At 49.9% G+C, this 17,999-nt stretch overlaps 1 protein-coding gene across 1 annotated transcript; it reads right to left on the reverse strand.

Annotated features, from left to right (window-relative positions):
- Positions 1 to 881: 881 nt before the first annotated feature.
- Positions 882 to 13,653, reverse strand: LOC101487246 (phosphoinositide-3-kinase, regulatory subunit 4). Its single transcript, XM_012924980.4, has 21 exons — positions 13,379 to 13,653; positions 11,258 to 11,992; positions 11,016 to 11,149; positions 10,028 to 10,238; positions 9,550 to 9,942; positions 9,342 to 9,476; positions 9,040 to 9,261; positions 8,284 to 8,457; positions 8,037 to 8,182; positions 7,758 to 7,961; positions 6,628 to 6,829; positions 4,484 to 4,575; positions 3,848 to 4,070; positions 3,603 to 3,768; positions 3,361 to 3,525; positions 3,059 to 3,270; positions 2,818 to 2,949; positions 2,637 to 2,737; positions 2,473 to 2,561; positions 1,860 to 1,980; positions 882 to 1,780 (listed from the first exon to the last, which is right to left on the reverse strand). Exons 2-21 carry the CDS (start codon positions 11,973 to 11,975, stop codon positions 1,610 to 1,612), a joined length of 4,011 nt encoding a protein of 1,336 aa, XP_012780434.3. The 5' UTR covers positions 11,976 to 11,992; positions 13,379 to 13,653; the 3' UTR covers positions 882 to 1,609.
- Positions 13,654 to 17,999: the final 4,346 nt, after the last annotated feature.

Consider the following 17,999-nt stretch of genomic DNA (forward strand, 5'->3'; position numbering starts at 1 on the left):
GTCTGTGTGTGTGCGCGTCTGTGTGTGTGCGCGTCTGTGTGTGTGCGCGTCTGTGTGTGCGTGTCTGTGTGTGCGTGTCTGTGTGCGTGCGTCTGTGTGTGCGTGTCTGTGTGCGTGCGTCTGTGTGTGCGTGTCTGTGTGCGTGCGTCTGTGTGCGTGTCTGTGTGTGTGTGCGTCTGTGTGTGCGTCTGTGTGTGTGTGCGTCTGTGTGTGCGTGTCTGTCTGTGTGCGTGTCTGTGTGCGTGCGTCTGTGTGCGTGCGTCTGTGTGTGTGTGTGTGTGACTGTGTGTCTGTGTGTGTGTCTCTGTGTGTGTGTCTGTGTGTGTGTCTCTGTGTGTGTGTCTGTGTGTGTCTGTGTGTGTGTCTGTGTGTGTCTGTGTGTGTGTCTGTGTGTGTGTCTCTGTGTGTGTGTGTCTGTGTGTGTCTGTGTGTGTGTGTCTCTGTGTGTGTGTCTGTGTGTGTGTGTGTCTGTGTGTGTCTGTGTGTGTGTGTCTGTGTGTGTGTGTGTGTGTGTGTGTCTGTGTGTGTGTGTGTCTGTGTGTGTGTCTGTGTGTGTGTGTGTGTCTGTGTGTGTCTGTGTGTGTGTCTGTGTGTGTGTGCGCGAGAGAGAAACTTTATTTAAAACTGTAAAAAAATGAAGAAAGACGTCTAAATGCACCTATGCAGGACCAACACACAGATTCTCGTCTTCATATCTTAGTCGGGACATGTAATTGACATAATGCTTCTAACCCTGAGCCTAACTATAAGCCTGACACTAAAACCACACTGTGAGTCTAAATAACACCTTCGATGTGGCACTTTGGTCCCCACAAAGACGTCTGGACAGGTGCACGTGCACACAGAGTTCTCAGGTCTCACTCAGTTTGCTTCAGACCGTAAAGCATCGTTTCATACATGGTTTTATTTTCACACACACAGATTCTGCTGGTTTGTGGAGCTCTGACAGTGTTCGATGCTTCTGAGCAGCGTTCAGGTGAATCATCACAATGAGACAGGAAGTTTACCTCAGGTGACTAATCTGTGCTCCTGATGTACGCAGTCCTTTTGTTAATAAAGCACTTTCAAATGAAGCCAGAAGAACGTCACACGGGCTCAACAGCAGTTCCCAAGTTGTGGATGGGGACCCCTGGTGGGCTCTGCAGGAACAACGTGGAGCTCAGCTGGAGGCGTCGCTGACGCTCCGATTTAAAGAAGCTGAATTACACCTGCACATGGAAAACTGAACTAAAGATGAATCAAAACAAGACTACATGTCCCATAATGCAACTCAACAGATTTACTTCCCTAAATCATCAGCGCAGCTATCAATCGTGGTTCTAAAAATCAGGTTTCCTTCGTATCCAGGCAACAAGACTTCAGAGTGAAAAATGGCGTGTTCATCCGGCAGGAGCGAGATCAGCTGCACACCTGCACTTCCTGTCACCTGACACTGACGGACATGAAAAGCACAAACTAGTCGTCAGGGCTCAGAGTCTACAGCAGAGCATTTCACTTCCTGTTTGAACCACGTCTCGTGATGATGTAACCGTGTTCATGGGGAACAGGAGCGTGTGTCCATAAACACACGCCTCCCTGCGTGCGTGTGCTGTGATGTCATCGGGGGCCCTCATTTCCAGACTTTGACGATGCCGTCTCTGGACGAGGTGACAATGAAGCCCTGCGTGGTCTGGAAGGTGGCGATGTCCGTGATGATGTCGTGGTGACCTAAGGGGAGGGACTCCGGGCCGCGGCGGGGCGAGTCCTCCACCACGCCGCTTTTCTGTTTGCTGTGGATCTCCTGCAGAGACGGCAGTGTTCAAAGGTGAAAGCAGGAAGAGTGTGTGCATGTGTGCATGTGCGTGCGTGCATGTGCATACCTGTACGACCTCGGTCCCTTCGATGATCTTGCGGCTGTAGAGGACAGACGGGCAGTGCAGCGAGTCGTTGGCTCCGCCCGCCACAATGTACGACCTTTCCGGATACGCCAGGTCCCAGAACCTGAATGGAGGTCAGCAGAGGTCAACGGTCGCTCAGAGAAACTGTTAAACGAACAGAGCCGCGAGCTCGTCCTGCTGCCATGTTTGATGTTCTGTGGGCCACAGAGCGGCGCTTACACCTGAGCGTCAGCTGACCCGATGACCCAGCGGTGTCAGCTGCACAGCTACGACATCATCTCTCCATGACTACGACTTCCTGCCAGGACGGAGCTTTGTAACTGTGGAGGGTGAAATACAACCCAGCCAGAACCAGAACTTCCTGTTGAGCTTCACTGAGTGAGTCTGGCTAATCTTAGCTAATGTTAGCTTTCCTGCTAACACAGGTGAACGATGTGCTACCAGCTACAGCGAGCTAACCTCAGCCAACCAGTCTGTGTGAGCTGGGCACCGCTCGCTCGGCGACGTCAGCCATCCGTGGACTCCACCTGTGAGCTAACGATGCAGAGAACTGTGAGGTGGAGTGTTTGTGTGGATGTTTCTCTGTGGGTCACACCTGATCCTCATGTCAGAGCCGGCTGTGAGCAGCAGAGGGTTCCCGTCAGCAGGACTGCAGTAGATCCCGTTAATGCTGTGTGGGGACGGCTGCAGACACACAAACACACACCTCAGTGACTTACACACACACACACACACACACACACACACACACACACACACCTGCATCTCAGAGAGTGGGGGTGCCGAGCTCGCCCACAGGGTGAATTTGCGGTCTCCGGTCTCCATGTCCCACATGGACACCTCATTGTTCCCCTGCACAGCTGCAGACACACACACACACACACACTTATGACTCTGTGGAGACTTTAACAGAAACGAACTCTGAGGCGACTCAGCTGACCTGCGATGACAGACGACTGGTAGAGCGGGTGCATCAGCAGCCGTCTGATTCGTGCTCGGGCAGGGTGGGAGTGGTTTGAGATGGGCAGCTGGAACCGCATATCCCAGCAGGCCATGGTGCCGCTGCTCGTACCTGCAGGAAACACAGAGACGTGAATGTTTCGTGCGACACCTGGACGCACGTCTTTGTTAAAACCGTTTTGCCGCCACCACAAACAGATTTCATGTGAGGACACACGGACCGAGGCAGAGCCAGCACTGGTGCATGTCCACGGCAAAGGACGTGATGAGTCCGAGGCGGAGGTCGTGGCGCAGCGTCCAGGCGTTGGAGTTGGAGCGGAGGTCCCAGCCGACCAGCGAGCCATTGACGGTGGCGTACGCCAGCACCGACTGGGCGCCGGAGTTGAAGTGGTGGATGTCGACCGTGCAGCCGTCCTCCTGCAGGTCCAGAGACCTGAAAGAGCACAGACCGACTTCCTGTCAGATATCCTGGTGCTCATCTCAAACACGGCTATCTTGAACTGTGTCGTCGGGTTTCTGTTACCTGCTCTGGAACGGCTGCACTTTGGGGGATTTTGGCGGTTTGTTGGCTTCGACGGCGAGCAGCTGGATGGATCCATTATCCGAGGCCACGGCTAAATAGTGCGAGCCCTGACAGAAGGTCAGCGTCTTCACGTGGCCGCCGATGCGAGAGTACGTCAACACAGACCTGCGGAGACACGGTGAGAGTGAGTGACTCCGCGGCGCCGCTTCTGCATGCGGGGCAGGCACACCTGAGGGCCTCACCTGGTGGTCGTGGTCTTTCCCTCCATCTTCTGGCTGTCCCACACTTTGATAGTACCGTCGTTGGAAGCCGTGGCGAAGATGGAGTGCTCGTCGGAGACTCGGATGCGGTTCACGGCAGCTTTGTGTTCGTGCAGGTGGGCGACCAGCAGGCCTTTCGGGTGCCACCCTGAAACAGTCACAGCTGTGTGAGGTGTGAGCTCGCCCGCGCCCCGCCCGAGGTCCGCTGCGAGTGCGGTGGCGCTTACCTGGAGGAGGAGGTCGGCTCTCCCACTCAGCGCTCTCCATCATCTGCTTGGCCATGCGCTCGGCACTGCACTGCTCCCTCTTCTGCTGCACCAGCTGCTGAAGCTCGGCCTTGCACGTGTTGAGGCGTCGCTGATAGGCGGGGCCGCTTGCCACCGACTGCAGCACGGGCACCGCCAGAGCCGCGGTGCTCTTCCTGATCTGACTCCCCGGCCCGTCGGCGGCCTGCGAACAGGACCCAAACCCAAGTTTAGCGACTGAAAGGAACCAGAACCACAGAATTATCTCCCATCATGCCCCGGGGCGTGCGAAAGGAAGGCGTGAAACCTTAGTCGAGCAGGTTTCCTCCCACTGAAGATGAAATCTAACGATGGTTCCTCCTCCACAGCACTGACACACAATTACGTTAGAACATGATGACGACACAGCTGCAGGTGTGATGAAGAACCCAGAAAGTTTACCCACAATGCATTGTTTTGAGTGTTGTCTGGTGAGCAGTCAAACTACAAATGTCCCTGATGCTTTTAGACCCGCCCCTCTGTACCTGCAGCCTCTAAACTCTGAGAATAGTCGTGCACATCTGCTCTCAGACTAAATGGGACCCGGCACAGCAGCGTACGAATGTCGGGTGGCGTTACCGTGGCGGGCTGGCTGGAGGGCGGCTCCTGAGATCCAAACATGCTCTTCCACTCCTCGTTCATGGTGGAGTCCTGCTTGGTGTGCTTCCTGGCTGTGGGACAGACATGCAAACAGGACGTTAACCACGAGCTCAGATGAAGCAGCTTCCACAATCGGTGAAACTAAATCCGAGGAGAAGGCGAAACAAATGTCACACAAAGAAAGTGTGACGAGCACATGAAGTTCGAATAATTCTTCATGTGCTCGTCGAGATGAGATACTTTTATTTTGGAGGGCTTTGATTAGATGCAGTGAATCTGTCGGCCGCTCTCTGATCACAAAGCCAAAGTGATTAATGAGACAGACCGGAGAGCGTCTTTCTTCAACAATCTGCTGCTCTCACATGTGTGGCTGCAGATGGAGCCGATTACTGTGGCGGAATTACACAAAAACATCTGGAACAGGATTGTTTCAAAGCAGCGGGACCTTTTACATACCCCACAAGAGACATCACAACAGACACATGGAAACACTCGACAAAACAATAAGCATCAGAGCTGAAACCCTGCAGTTCCCCTAACGTCCAGCAGAGGCAGCAGTGGGTCGTGTTTACGGCCTGATCAGCAGACCAGCTGCAGGAACAGGAAAGTGCAATGAAGCACAAACAAAACAACAACACTGAAGTTCAGTTCAGTTTCATGTCACTCAGCTGTGAAACTGTAAAAAATGTGGGAGGAGCTTACCCGCCTCTAAGACCAGGGCTGGGTTTTGAATATCGATGTTCTGATTAAAATCGATTCTGGCTTGGATAACGTGATATCGATTCATTAAAATCCTGAATAGATTTTTAAATATAAATTTATTTTGCTCGAAACGCCAGAATCTCAAGTTCAATCTCACAAATTTTCAACAACCACCAAAACAGTGAATGAGAGCAGGAACAGGCTTCTGCACAAAGACGTAAACACACAGCGCCGACGCATCAGAATCAGTGAGACGTCGCCTTTCTCACCCGACGGCACGGACACGGTCGGGGCTGAAAGCCGACAGCTCGCTGATTCCAATGTGTCGGCGGGTCGAGCTTTGTGTTTACACCCTTTTTGCACCGATTCTAAAGCTGTTAGTTTGATGTCTCTCCAAACATTATTGACCGAACCAGCAGCAAAAGAAGATCCAAACTACGCTTCACATAAACATCGTCATGGACTCACTCTGACTTTTGCTGTTTTGCTTCCACCAGGATAAAATCACACTTCATGCACAGCTCTCTCTCTCTCTCTCTCTCAGCAACAGTTTCCCGTCTGAATCTCTGTTTTCTGCATTTTTCGCTTGTTTATTACACACAAGTCTACAGCTGTTTACAGCCTGTCAGCTGCTGGTTTTTTACATTTAACTGCCTTCCGAGCAGAAAGCCTCACCTCTGTTCAGACTGAAGACATTTAGACTTCAATGATTGCTCAGCTGTGATCGAACCTCTGTGACTCTGCTTCACTTCAGCAGCATCAGGTTGCTTCAGTCTTTGATCGACTGCAGAAGAGTTTGAAGCTTCTCTGCTATAAAAAGCCAGAACAGGAGAACCTGCTTCATGTTTTATCCTCAGTTACTTTGACACAAAGACGTCTGCGGTGATGCTCACACCTCTGATGGAGCCTCACAGCGTCAGCTTTGTCTTATACATGGATACGTGCTGATAAACGATCAGAGTTATAACATTTTTGGCTGTCTGAGGCAAAATGTCCCCGATTCAAATCGAATCAGGACCTTGTGGATCAGAATGGATTCTTCGATACCCAGCCCTACCTAAGACCGACTCAGCTTAACCACAGCGAAGCCTCACAGTGTCGAACATTGGCTGTGGTGCCGCGGACATGCTCCACGACGAAAACTCTAAAGCTCCTCGATTTAACATGGCCCAGGCGTGCAGTGTAGAGTGACCCCATACCAAGTTGATCCAATAAATCCCGAGGAGGAGTCTGCAAAAGTGTGACACCTGGAAATGGTCGAATCCGCACCAGAAGGGCATTTTTAATTAAAAATGGCCGACTTCCTGCAGGTTTGGGACGTGGGTCCGGTGGATTTTTTGGTCCATGTTAGCACGTTACAACTGTGTACCAACTTTCATATGTGTATGTGAAACTCGCTGTGTGGATGGGATGTGGGTTACCTCGCTTGTCCTCGCCCTCGGCTTTGGGTTTGATCAGGTCCACTTGGCGGCCGGTGATGCCGAGCGTGGCCAGGTCGATGACGCCGGTCTGGCCCGCCTCCCCCGCGTGGCTCTGCTCGCCCATGTTGGCTTTGGCCTTGTTGGATTTCAGCATGAAGTCTTTGAGCGCCAGCAGCTTGTCCTCCTCGGCCTCGGTCATGCCCTGAGAACAGAGTCCGCACGGCGGTGATCATTTGCTGTCAACAAGTCGTGTGAATAAAATGAGGTGGGAGGAGTTAAAGCACATCGTCTCCCTCCACTCGTCTCTGCTGTGAGCAGAAAGGCTCATTCACTTATTATGAAGGTGGAAACGATCAGTCAGGCTGTAAGCGTGTTCATTTTAACACGGGAGTCTATGGGGACTGAGTCGCTGCTGCCTCTGCTGGACGCCAGAGGAACTGATCATGATCACGCAGGAGGCGCTCTGAGACTCAGCAGACTTATCCTTATCTACACTCCTCACACTGACGAGGTGATAAACCTCTGGATTCCTCAGTTTGAACTTCTGCCGTCCACATGATTAATCATCATCTCTGTTTCCTCCTTTCCAGTAACAGGAACTGATCAGAGGCGAAATGTGTTTAACTGTGTCGAGAAGGTCGACCACATCCAGTCAGGAACAAACACCGACAGCCGCAGAAGAATTTAGCTTTCAAATCAGCTGGACAAACAAATCCTTTATCTTCAGAGAAACCACGACATGAAAAGCCTCGGCCTCATGTCAGTGAAGAACGTGCAGGTTTCATGCATGAAGCTGAGCGAGGGCGGAGCCGTGCAGGAGGCTAAACACTGCTCGTCGTTTTCTTGTTGCTAAATGTGTTTAATTCATTAACCTGTCAGATCTCGTGCTGGCCTCTCACTGAGCATGCTCGTGATAGATTGTATAAAGTGACTAAAAGCATGCAATTAAAATGTGAGTGCAGATTTGTGTGTGTGTAAACAACAGGCTAAAAGCTGTGTGTTGCTGCCCCCTTGTGACTGCAGCCAGCATTGCTGCAGAGAAACATCATGGCGCAGCAAGCACAGCCTGCAGTTCCTGTAGCATCCAGCAGAGGCAGCAGTGAGGCGGAGCCCATAAAACGTGTTCTCACCTGTGAGAGCAGCTTCTTGAGGAGCTGGGCGATGGCCGGGTCATCGGGCGTGGGGCATTCTGGGATGGTGCCCGCGCGCTTCTTCTGGCGCAGCAGCAGGTGTCTGAAGAGCGTGGCGATGTCTTTGGAGCGCAGGGCGTAGTCGAAGATGGAGCGACTCACGGGCTCCTTCAGGACACTGAGCAGAACAAGCTCCTTATCGATCTGCGGGGAGATGAAGACGGATGAAGTGAGGACGACGCAGGAGGCGCGAGCGTGACGACGGTGGCGCGGACTCACCTGGATGATGGGCTGGGTGATGAAGGGGTTGAGGTGGGGCATCAGCTTGCAGTAGACGTCGGCGACGTTGAGGTGCTGTGCGACTACGGTGATGAAGCCCACGGCGCCGTAACGGATCCACAGGTTGGGGTGACACAGGAACGGAGCTATGGCAGGCGGAAGGAGACAGACCGGGTTAGTGACATCACGTCCACGGCTAAAACACGCGAAAGCCGCTGGAGGGAAACAGCTCCTGAGACTCGCTTACCGATGTCGCCGACGAACTCGTAGAGGTGCGGTTTCTGCAGCAGACCCAGCTGGCACATGCAGGTGAGCGCGTTCAGGGCTTTGTAGATGACGAACTCCTCGGTGTCGCTCAGACCCTGCTGCAGCAGCGGCTTCAGGATGGACGAACTCTGCCAGCCGACGTACGCCGCCACGCCTGCAGGCACACACAGGGAGAGAGAGCGTTTCTTATTTCCTGCTTTATTTTGTATTCATCAGTTTCACTTCCTCCCCCTGTTAGTTGTTTGCCCCGCCCTCTTTAGCATCACCTTCTCTTCCACGTCCTTACATTTACATTCAAAGATGTCTTTATGACCTCGGATCATGAGTTAATGTTTATGCTCTCCTTTGTTTGTTTGTTTGTGTTTTTCCGGAGAACTTGAAGCTTTTGACTCCTCAGAATTGAAAAACTGATTGGACTTCTATGGCGATGTCACCGAGTCTACATCAGTTCAACGAGGCAGAGAAGCAGAAACGCGCACAGGTATCCTAAACGATCTGTCTCAGCGGCTGAGAATATTACTCTTCCAGCCAGAAGATGTTTGTGGCGTCGAGACTGAGGAGCTTCTACGTCTGCTTCACTCCAGCCTCCAAACACTGGCCTCTAAAGCCTGTAAACTGTGATGGAAGAGAACTATACTCGTCTTTAGCTGCTGCTGGTAGCTAACCTCACAGCACACCAGCTGCAGTTCCCGCTTCTGACCACAGAGGGCGCTGCTGTTAAGTTTGGCGCGCTTACCCACGATGCTGTCGAAGAAGGCGCCCCGCAGGTGCCAGTCGTTCTTGTCGTTGAGGAAGGTGATCATGTGGGACAGCAGGACGTCATTGGCTTTCTGCCGGCCGAAGAAGACGCACAGGCACGTGATGCCGTTCTCCATCAGCGACTGCTTGACGATGTTCTCCGAGTCGCTGAGCAGCGTCACCACCTTCTGCTGCACCATCTCGTGCAGCGCTTGCAGCTCTGCACAGCACACATACAGCGAGCTCGTCACATGGACGCACAGCGACGCATTTATAAACAGCACCGAGGGCGGGGCATACCTGAGTCGTAGTTTTCGTTGGGGTGGAGCGCTTCCTCCGCGTCCTCGCTGCTCAGGTCCTGCTCCGTGTTCACGTTGTTTTCCTGGACCAGCTCCAGGAAGCGCAGCGCGCTCTCGGCCAGGTGGGCGATGTTTTCTGAGAGGACAAAGAAGGTGTCAACGATCTAAACCTGCGCGGCGTGCGTCTGCGGCGTTTCTGAGTCACTGACCTGCGTACGCCAGCCTGACGATGGTAGCGTCGTCCTGGGCGAGATGGGCAATGCCCGGCAGGATGTACTCGGGGTAGATGTTCACATCGTTCCTCGGGACCTCCTTCACCAGCGCCAGAACCTTGGCCAGCGTCCGCACGGCCTGGGCGCGCACGCGGGGCATGGGGTCGTTGCAGAAGTGCAGCAGGTACGGCGTGATGCGGTCCAGCAGGACGTCCACGCTGAGCCGGGGGGCCAGGTGGAGGACGAGCTCCAGCGCGGCGAGCTTGGAGTCGCAGCAGTGCAGCGTCTGGAGGCAGGAAGTGATGACGGAGACGAGCACGACGAGGCCCTGCTCCTCACGGGAGCTCGTCACGCCATCGCTGCCATCCTGGGGCGAAGAGGAGGCGGAGCCTGAGGGGAAACAAACAACAACAGTCAGGTTTCGGCAGCAGCAGACTTTCACCCTCTCCAAGTTTCACCCTCAAAGACGCGTGACCTCCGTGCAGGTTGTGCAGGATGTTGTCGAGGTCTTTGCGGATGATGAGCACGCGCTCGTCCGCCGACTGGAACGTCTCTTTGGCGAACTGCGCCATGTACGGCTGCAGGAAGGTGTAGAAGATGTCCGGGAACGCTTTGCCTCGCTGCTGCTTCAGATACTCCTCTGCCGTCAGCCGCTTCTCGGGCTCCCGCTGCACCATCTGGGCCACCTGACAGGAAGCACACACACACACCGGTAAAGACCTCGCTGTGGGCGCTGCACTCGCCGCCTTCAAAGTAAGACCAAGTAAGAGCTCCACACGACCTCAGCTCGACCGGGAAGTAAACGCTTCCATTTGATGAAACATTTATTTTTACTTTGTCAGGACTTGCCGCAGCGCTCAGACGCCGTTTCCTTCCTTAAGAGCGGTTCTTGTAACTTCCTGTTTGTTTTTGGCCAAACGTCTTTATTATAACACCGAAACATTTCAGAATATAACACACCTGCACCACATCCTGCTTCCAACACACACACACACACACACACACACACACACACACACACACACACACACACACACACACACACCCTGAGCCTGGTTCTGTTGGAGGTTTCTTCCTGTTCAAAGGGAGTTTTTCCTTCCCACTGTCTCCAAAGTGCTGCTCACAGGGGGTCATGTGATTGTTGGGCTTTTCTCTGTATGTAGGATTGTAGGGTCTATCTTACAATATAAAGCGCTTTGAGGCGACTGTTGTTGTGATTTCGCGCCGTGTAAATAAAGTTCAATTGAAAAAAGATTCCTGGCTCTTTCACCTGCCCAGGTTTTAAAGACTTTTCCTGTTGGTGGAAAATTCCACAAAAGGCAGCACCTCAGAGTTTTTTAATGCAAGTCCAGAATAACCTGATTGATCAAAGAGTGAGACTCTAACATTTGTCAGCCTGAAGTCACAACAGCTCATCTTCAGCTGCTCTGTGCTGAATTACCAGCCGGGTCATAAATCAGTACCAGCTCTCTGACGCTGCGGTCCTCGATCTTCATGAGGACCTGCTCCGTCTGGAAGTGTCCTTTACGATACGCCAGCAGCTGGGACAGATCGAAGAGCGGGACGCCCTCTGTGAACAGCTCAGCGATCACACAGCCTGAAAACACACACACACACAGATGAGGTCTGGCGTTCCTCTGAGTGCAGAAGCACACAAACATTATCACCGGAAGTGTGATGGAAGCTTGCAGCAACGCCTCCGTACCTGCAGAGAAGATGTCCATGGCCTGCTTCAGCTCCCCTCGGCTCCTCTGGTTGTTGTTGGTCAGGTCCACCAGCGGCGTGTTCTGGTCGCTCTCCGTGGTAAACATGCTTCCATCTACGAACCTCTCGGGGGCGATGTAGCACGTCCTCCTCCTAGACGTGTCGAAGAAGTAGTTGAAGTCGGCGGGGTTGTCTTCGGGCAGGTAGGTGGGCTTGAAGCTGGCAAAGTCGGTGAGCAGCACCCAGTTCCAGCTGGTCACCATCACGTTCTCTGTCTTGATGTCCCCGTGACGCACGCCAGCCTTATGAGCCTGGTCGACGGCGTTGAGGATCTGGAAGGCGAGCCAGCGCTTCTCCACGTTGTTAAGGAACGGCCGCGTGCTGATGCGGTCGTACAGGTTGTCCCGAACGTACTGGCGGAACAAGATGGCGGCCTTCTCGGTGAGAGAGGTTTTCTGGAAAGGCAGGCAGTTCTGGCAGGAGTGCAGGCGAATCTTCAGCTCCTCCAGCTCCTGCTTGTGGCTCGTCAGCGGCAGCGACGGGTCCTGGATGGCGAAGACCTTCACCACCACCAGGCCCTCGCGATGTTTGGCCCGGGCCACCTTGAAGAAGCGCGTGCTGCCCAGGCTCTTATCGTACTCGTGATCGACGATGTCGGAGAAGTAGCTGTCCACGGACAGGATCTGAGAGGGGGCGATGCCTGCTAGCTGGTTCCCCATCGTGCCTCGAAGCTGCGCTGCAGAAAGACAAACAGAAGGAGAGGTGTACACGCACATAGTGAGTGAAGAAGAAACACCCAGTGCATCATGGGAATCCCCGGCAGCCTACATCTATTGCAGCATAACTAAGGGAGGATTCAGGGTCACCTGGTCCAGCCCTAACTATATGCTTTAGCAAAAAGGAAAGTTTGAAGCCTAATCTTGAAAGTAGAGATAGTGTCTGTCTCCTGAATCCAAACTGGAAGCTGGTTCCACAGAAGAGGGGCCTGAAAACTGAAGGCTCTGCCTCCCATTCTACTTTTAAATACTCTAGGAACAACAAGTAGGCCTGCAGAGCGAGAGCGAAGTGCTCTAATAGGGTGATATGGTACTACAAGGTCATTAAGATATGATGGGGCCTGATTATTTAAGACCTTGTATGTGAGGAGCAGGATTTTGAATTCTGGAGTTCTGAAGATCACAGAGCGCCTGTGTGGACATGTCTTTACTTCAGGGCCCAGCTCGGCTATGTCGTGTTTTCCGGGTTTCTTTCGTTGGCCTCCTGCTCCATATCAGCCTTTGGGGACGAGCTTTGCATGAAACGTGACTGATCCAGAAGCTGCTTAGGGGGAGAGTCTCTGCTGCCTTACTGAATAGAAGGTTTGAGAATGAAAAATGTGTTTGACCCTCGAGTATGTGCCTGCAAATATTTTTAGTTCTTGTAGGTTTTATTTGGAGGGTGTGGTCAGGGTCAAACAGGCTGTCAATCTGTAGTTTTCCATGTAAATATATCAGACGTCAGCTGTCGGTGTGATGTTGGGTTTCATTGTGCTGCTGTGGTGTTTAATGTCTCTGTGCAGGAGTCTCGGGCTCTGCTGCTCGGCGTCCATCCTCCCTCCTCTGTTTGCCATCTTTAAACCATGACGGTAGAAACACGAGCTACATCTGCTCATTTCCTACAGATTGTTGTGAGGACGACACGTATCTGCCCACGTTAAACTGTGACATCGCTAGGTAACGTGGGCAGGTATTAAACCGCCGACGGGCGAACAGGCGTGTAAACTGGAGTGTCCGTGGAGCTGATCGGTGGTGTGTGAGGAAAATGTCCGCTCGTTATTTACGTTACAGAAACACAGAGACACGAGACCAGGCGTTAGACTTTCTAATCTCTGTTTTTAATTACAAATAATTTCGCTGTAGTCTGGAAATAATGCGTGTATGCATTTGCACGAGCTGGAGATCTTTAATCTGGAAGATGTAAACGGATCCAACAAGTTAAGCTGGGACACCGGCCTGACCCAGAGGAACATCAGCTTCCAGAGCTCGGAGTGAAACCGGCTGTGAGACCACAAACACACTAAAACACTCGGAGGCTAACAGTTAGCATCTCTCTGAGGGAAGTACACGGTAAAAAGCAGACAAACCTGCAGCCGTTCGCTCTCACTGGACCACAGCTACTGCTGCTATTAGCTTCAGCGTGCTAGCAGCGCTAGCCGTAGCACTAATGCTAAAGGCTGCTAACGGGAACAGGCTTCAGGCTGATCCGCCAATCCGGGTCTTCATGTCGGCTCTCCTCCTGCCACCGCAGTACCGACCCACCGTGCTCAGATAACCGAGGATAAACAACAAACCAGCCGGACTCGCTCAGCTAATCGATCCGCTGTTTCCAGCTGTTATTGTGTTTCCGGGTTACAGCGGAACCGGAAGCATCCTTAAGCACTAACCGCGGTAGTTCCAAAGATCGTATAGCAGCGTGTGAGGCTCTCTGTCGATTCAATTATCCGTGTCGGCTCACTGACAGGTCTGCGCGGTGGAGCAGCGCGTTACTCACAGAGATCCGGGGTCCGGGTCCAAGGTTTGAATCCGGCTGGCTCTGTCTGTGCGGAGTTTCCGTGTTCTGCCTGTTCCTGTGGGTTCCTCCCACAGTCCAAACATACCTGTGAGGTTACCTGAGAGTCTTCTTATAATTATGTTTATTTATAAATGATGAAAAGGTGAGCAATAAAGTGTTGCTTTCAATCAGACATTTCCTAAATCATTGAGCCAGGTCATGACCTCCACCAAAACATCTCCCAGACCCTGTTTGTCGGATTTTTTTAAAAACTTTATTTATCACATTTTAGACATACAGTCAAGTAAAACAGGAATCACATAAAAGATGACATTGTGGTAGTACAATGAGGAACAGAGAGAGGGACAAGGACAGTGAGACAAAAGTGAGTACAAAAAATAAAATAAATTAAGGGGAACATAAATAAACAGAAATTTGCCAGAGCCAAAATCAAGTTAGCAGTTTCAATCGGTTACAGATGTTAACAGTCTTGAGAGCCTTCGTGTTTTTTGATGAGGAGATTGTCCTTATATATTGTGCAAGTTCCATTTTAATACAAGAAGTTCAGGCTTTCTGCCGAGGACTTTGCTTTTGCGTATATGAAATTTTGCCAAAAATAAAACCAAATTTATAAAGAAGAAAGCATCATTGTCCTTGTCTTTAAAAGTATAATAGCCAAAGATAACATCCTTATAGTACAGTTGAAGATTAGGGAGAACAGAGTCAGTAATAAACTTGTGGAAATCCTTCCAGAATTTACATGTAAATTTACTCACATGACCAAAACAGATGAGAAACTGTTTCAGGTTGCTCTTGACAGAAGGTACAATTTACATTTATTTCAGCCATAAATTTGGACAAATATTGTTTGGTAGGGTAAAACTTATGAATCACTTAAAGGAAATCTCTTTAATACCCTGTTTGTCGGATGTTTGGGTAACTGATTGAAAATGTGACGTCATTCAGGGGTAAAACCGCAAAGGATTCTGGGAACGAGTGGCAAGCGGTACTAGCGCACGCAGGCTTTCACGTGAAAACAGTCACACAGCGATAAAAAGAAACACAAAGAATGTCAAGAAGCTGTTGTATTATTAACTGCAATAGCCGGTCGCATGACAGCCACAGGAAGCCGACGGGTAAAGAGATCGGTTGTTATCGGATTACGTCGTGGAAGAGAAATTGTTTAAGCCACGTTTCCGAGGTAACAAAGAGCCGACGGATGGTCTGGATTGCAGCCATTCAAAGATCAAATATAACGTCCCAGAGCACTCCAGCTCACAGGTTAGCCTGCTCCAAGCATTCCCACAGAGGTCAGTCTGCTGTCATTTATCATAATTGTTGATGTAGGTTACAAATAAGTCTTAATTTGAATTGAATTCGTTGCTATGCTGCTTTGTTCACGGTGGCTTTGCAGGCTAATGTTTGTTGTGTTTTGTAGGAAAACCAGCCTACAAAATGCTGGGATGTGATCCAGGCTGGGCCCCTCCATCAGCCTGGGTCAGACCGAGTTTAAAGCTGCTACCACAGCCAGATCTGATCGGTGACGAGAGAGAGCGAGATCGAAACAGCCATGAAACGTCTGCATATATGTGTCGAAGGGTTGTACTGAAGCAAGTGATGAATAACTGTTTTCCAGTATGTTGTTTTCTTTTTGGGTTTTTTGCATTGTTGATTTGTTTTTCACCGAAGCAGCTAGTAAAGCAGGATGGAGTATCTTGTAAGATTCTATAATAGAATGAAACAATAATGCTGTGAGATGGAATCGTCCAAATCACCAAAGTAAACTGGACCTGGGCTTGTTGCAGGATCTGAAGTTACTAAACATGTTGTGAGTGTGTGCACTCACACTTAGGACCATATAATAATAAATATGTGCGTGATGACAGTTGGGCAGCAGGCTGACATCCTTACTCCACTCTGTGCTCGTGCGGGTCTGACCCTTCCACCCCTTTGATTTGTTCCTCCTACTTTATGTTGCCTTTTCGTCACGTCTGTCTTCGTACGGAGCTGCAGAGTTCTCCGTCATTTTGTACAGAACTATTTTTGGGGCAAATAAAATGCAAGTAGGGATTAAAACTGAAGAATTAATGATTACCGGTGCTGGAAATACTAGCGCTTGATGCAGGGTTTTGATTTTGTTGCCACTCATACCCACAATGCAATGGACGAAAGTCACGTGGTCTGTCGATCTCTATATGTGAGAGTGAGTGAGTGAGAGAGCCATTATTCAGGGTTCCTTAGTGATTCATTAGCTGTTAATTAGTGGGTTATACAGACAGTAAATTGCCAGTTAAACCAGTCCTGTCTTAGAATAACCATTATGAACAATATTTATAGCAAGAATTAACTGTAATGTCCTATAAAATATTAAAATAATGAGTGCAGCTCACTGTCACACCCGGAGACAACTGGAAGCACTGTGAGGGTCATGTTTTTAGACTTCTTCAGTGCCTTTAATTCAGTCACCTGGAGTCACCTGACTGCATGGACAGTCGGTTCCCTCACCAGCAGATCACAGAGGCTTCAGGACTGTGAGTCTGCACATCAACACCAGTAAGATGAAGGAGATGGTGGTCGACTTCTGGAGGAAACCACCACCCATCCACGGTTTGGACATCGAGGGTGGACAGGGACAAATACCTCCATGTTCAACTGAACAATAAGCTGGACTGGTCGGATAACGCTGACACTCGAGAACAGCCAAAGTCGCTCCATCTGCTGGCAGGCTGAGGCCTTTTGGGGTGTGTGGGACATCACTAACACTATCTTGTATGGGGGTTGTCTGCTGGGCAAACGGACAGGAAACAGCTTAATAGACTGTTAATGAGGGCCAGCTCTGTCCTGGACACTGCCCTAGATCCCATAGAGGAGGTGGGTGTATACAGGCCAACCCTCCCGATTATTCCGGGAGAAGCCAGAATTTCAGTGCCCCTCCCGAAAATCTCCTGATTTTCCACCCGGACAACAAAAAAAAACATATCCCAGAATTCATAGCGTGGCCCAGCCAATTCCAGTTTCCAACAATGGCGGCAGCTACTTTTAATTTAATTTTTAAGTTTTAATATTACTCGTTCTGAGTCGCAAAATAAACTTTTAGCATATTTTCAGGCGAGAATGTAGCTGCAAATATCTGAGCCAGCGATAACAGCGAACTCCCAGCGGTCTACTCAGGTTAAACATGATATATAAGTCACTTAGATAACTTAAACATGTTATTGTTTGATTTTTTTTCAGTGTTTGATTTGTTCCTGAGTAAATCGGTTTGGCTGAGATTAAAGTTATTAGATTAGATTCAATAAAACTTTATTAAAGGACCCGGCCCACTCAGACTCCTCGCTCAGGGTCCTCAGGTGGATGCAGCCTCTGAATTTGGACAGTTCCGGCGGGGGGACAGTAATAACGGTGACATTTAACTTCCCTGAAATAAATCATTTTAAATAAATAATGTCCATTATGGACAAATATAAAAACACATGTAATAATAAATTTAGCAATGAAATATAAGTATCAGCAATAGTTAGAATAGAATAGAATAGAATTCAACTTTATTGTCATTGCGCATGCACAGGTACAGGGCAACGAAATGCAGTTTGCATCCATCCAGAAGTGCTTTAGTGATATAGATATATTACAATATATATTAGCAATAGTATAGATATGTAAGTATATTACAGAAATGGGTCTATTATGGTATGTTATAATGTACACGGTATGAAGTATGTTGTGAATATTCTATAACTAAGTATGTACAGGCTGTAGTGAGTACAAGCTATGTACAGGATATGAACAGGATATAAATATGAAAAACTATACAGAATATGAAATAAATAACTTTACAGAATCTGAGATATACAGCTATACGGAAATGGGAACTATGCAAGTTGTAAACAGTTGTAGGATTAAAGATTATTGAATGTACAGAATGATTATTTACACAGAGCTATACAGTAGTGCAGTTAAGATAAGTGAGGGTGTAGATAGTTTCTACAGAGGCTGTATAAAGTGCTAGTGGTTGTGAGTGGTGGTTCAGTCCATGTTATTATTGTGTGTTTGAGGGTACAGTTGTCCATTGTGGGGGTGTGTATGTTCAGTCCATGAGTTTAACAATAGTTACAGGTAGTACTGATATCCGTTATAAGATAAATTATATGACATGACGTAGTAGTAAGGCAAGGCAAGGCAAGTTTATTTGTATAGCACAATTCAACAACAAG

The sequence above is a fragment of the Maylandia zebra genome, linkage group LG1, assembly GCF_041146795.1.
Source record: "Maylandia zebra isolate NMK-2024a linkage group LG1, Mzebra_GT3a, whole genome shotgun sequence".
Lineage (NCBI taxonomy): Eukaryota > Metazoa > Chordata > Actinopteri > Cichliformes > Cichlidae > Maylandia > Maylandia zebra.

Bases quoted from the DNA above. Each gene is read 5' to 3' on its own strand.
- LOC101487246 (XM_012924980.4), bottom strand. From the start codon at position 11,975: ATGGGGAACCAGCTAGCAGGCATCGCCCCCTCTCAGATCCTGTCCGTG. The intron at 11,150-11,257 runs GTACGGAGGCGT...GTGTGTTTTCAG, and splicing joins CATGGACATCTTCTCTGCAG to GCTGTGTGATCGCTGAGCTG. The intron at 2,950-3,058 runs GTCCGTGTGTCC...TGTTTCCTGCAG, and splicing joins CCAGTGCTGGCTCTGCCTCG to GTACGAGCAGCGGCACCATG.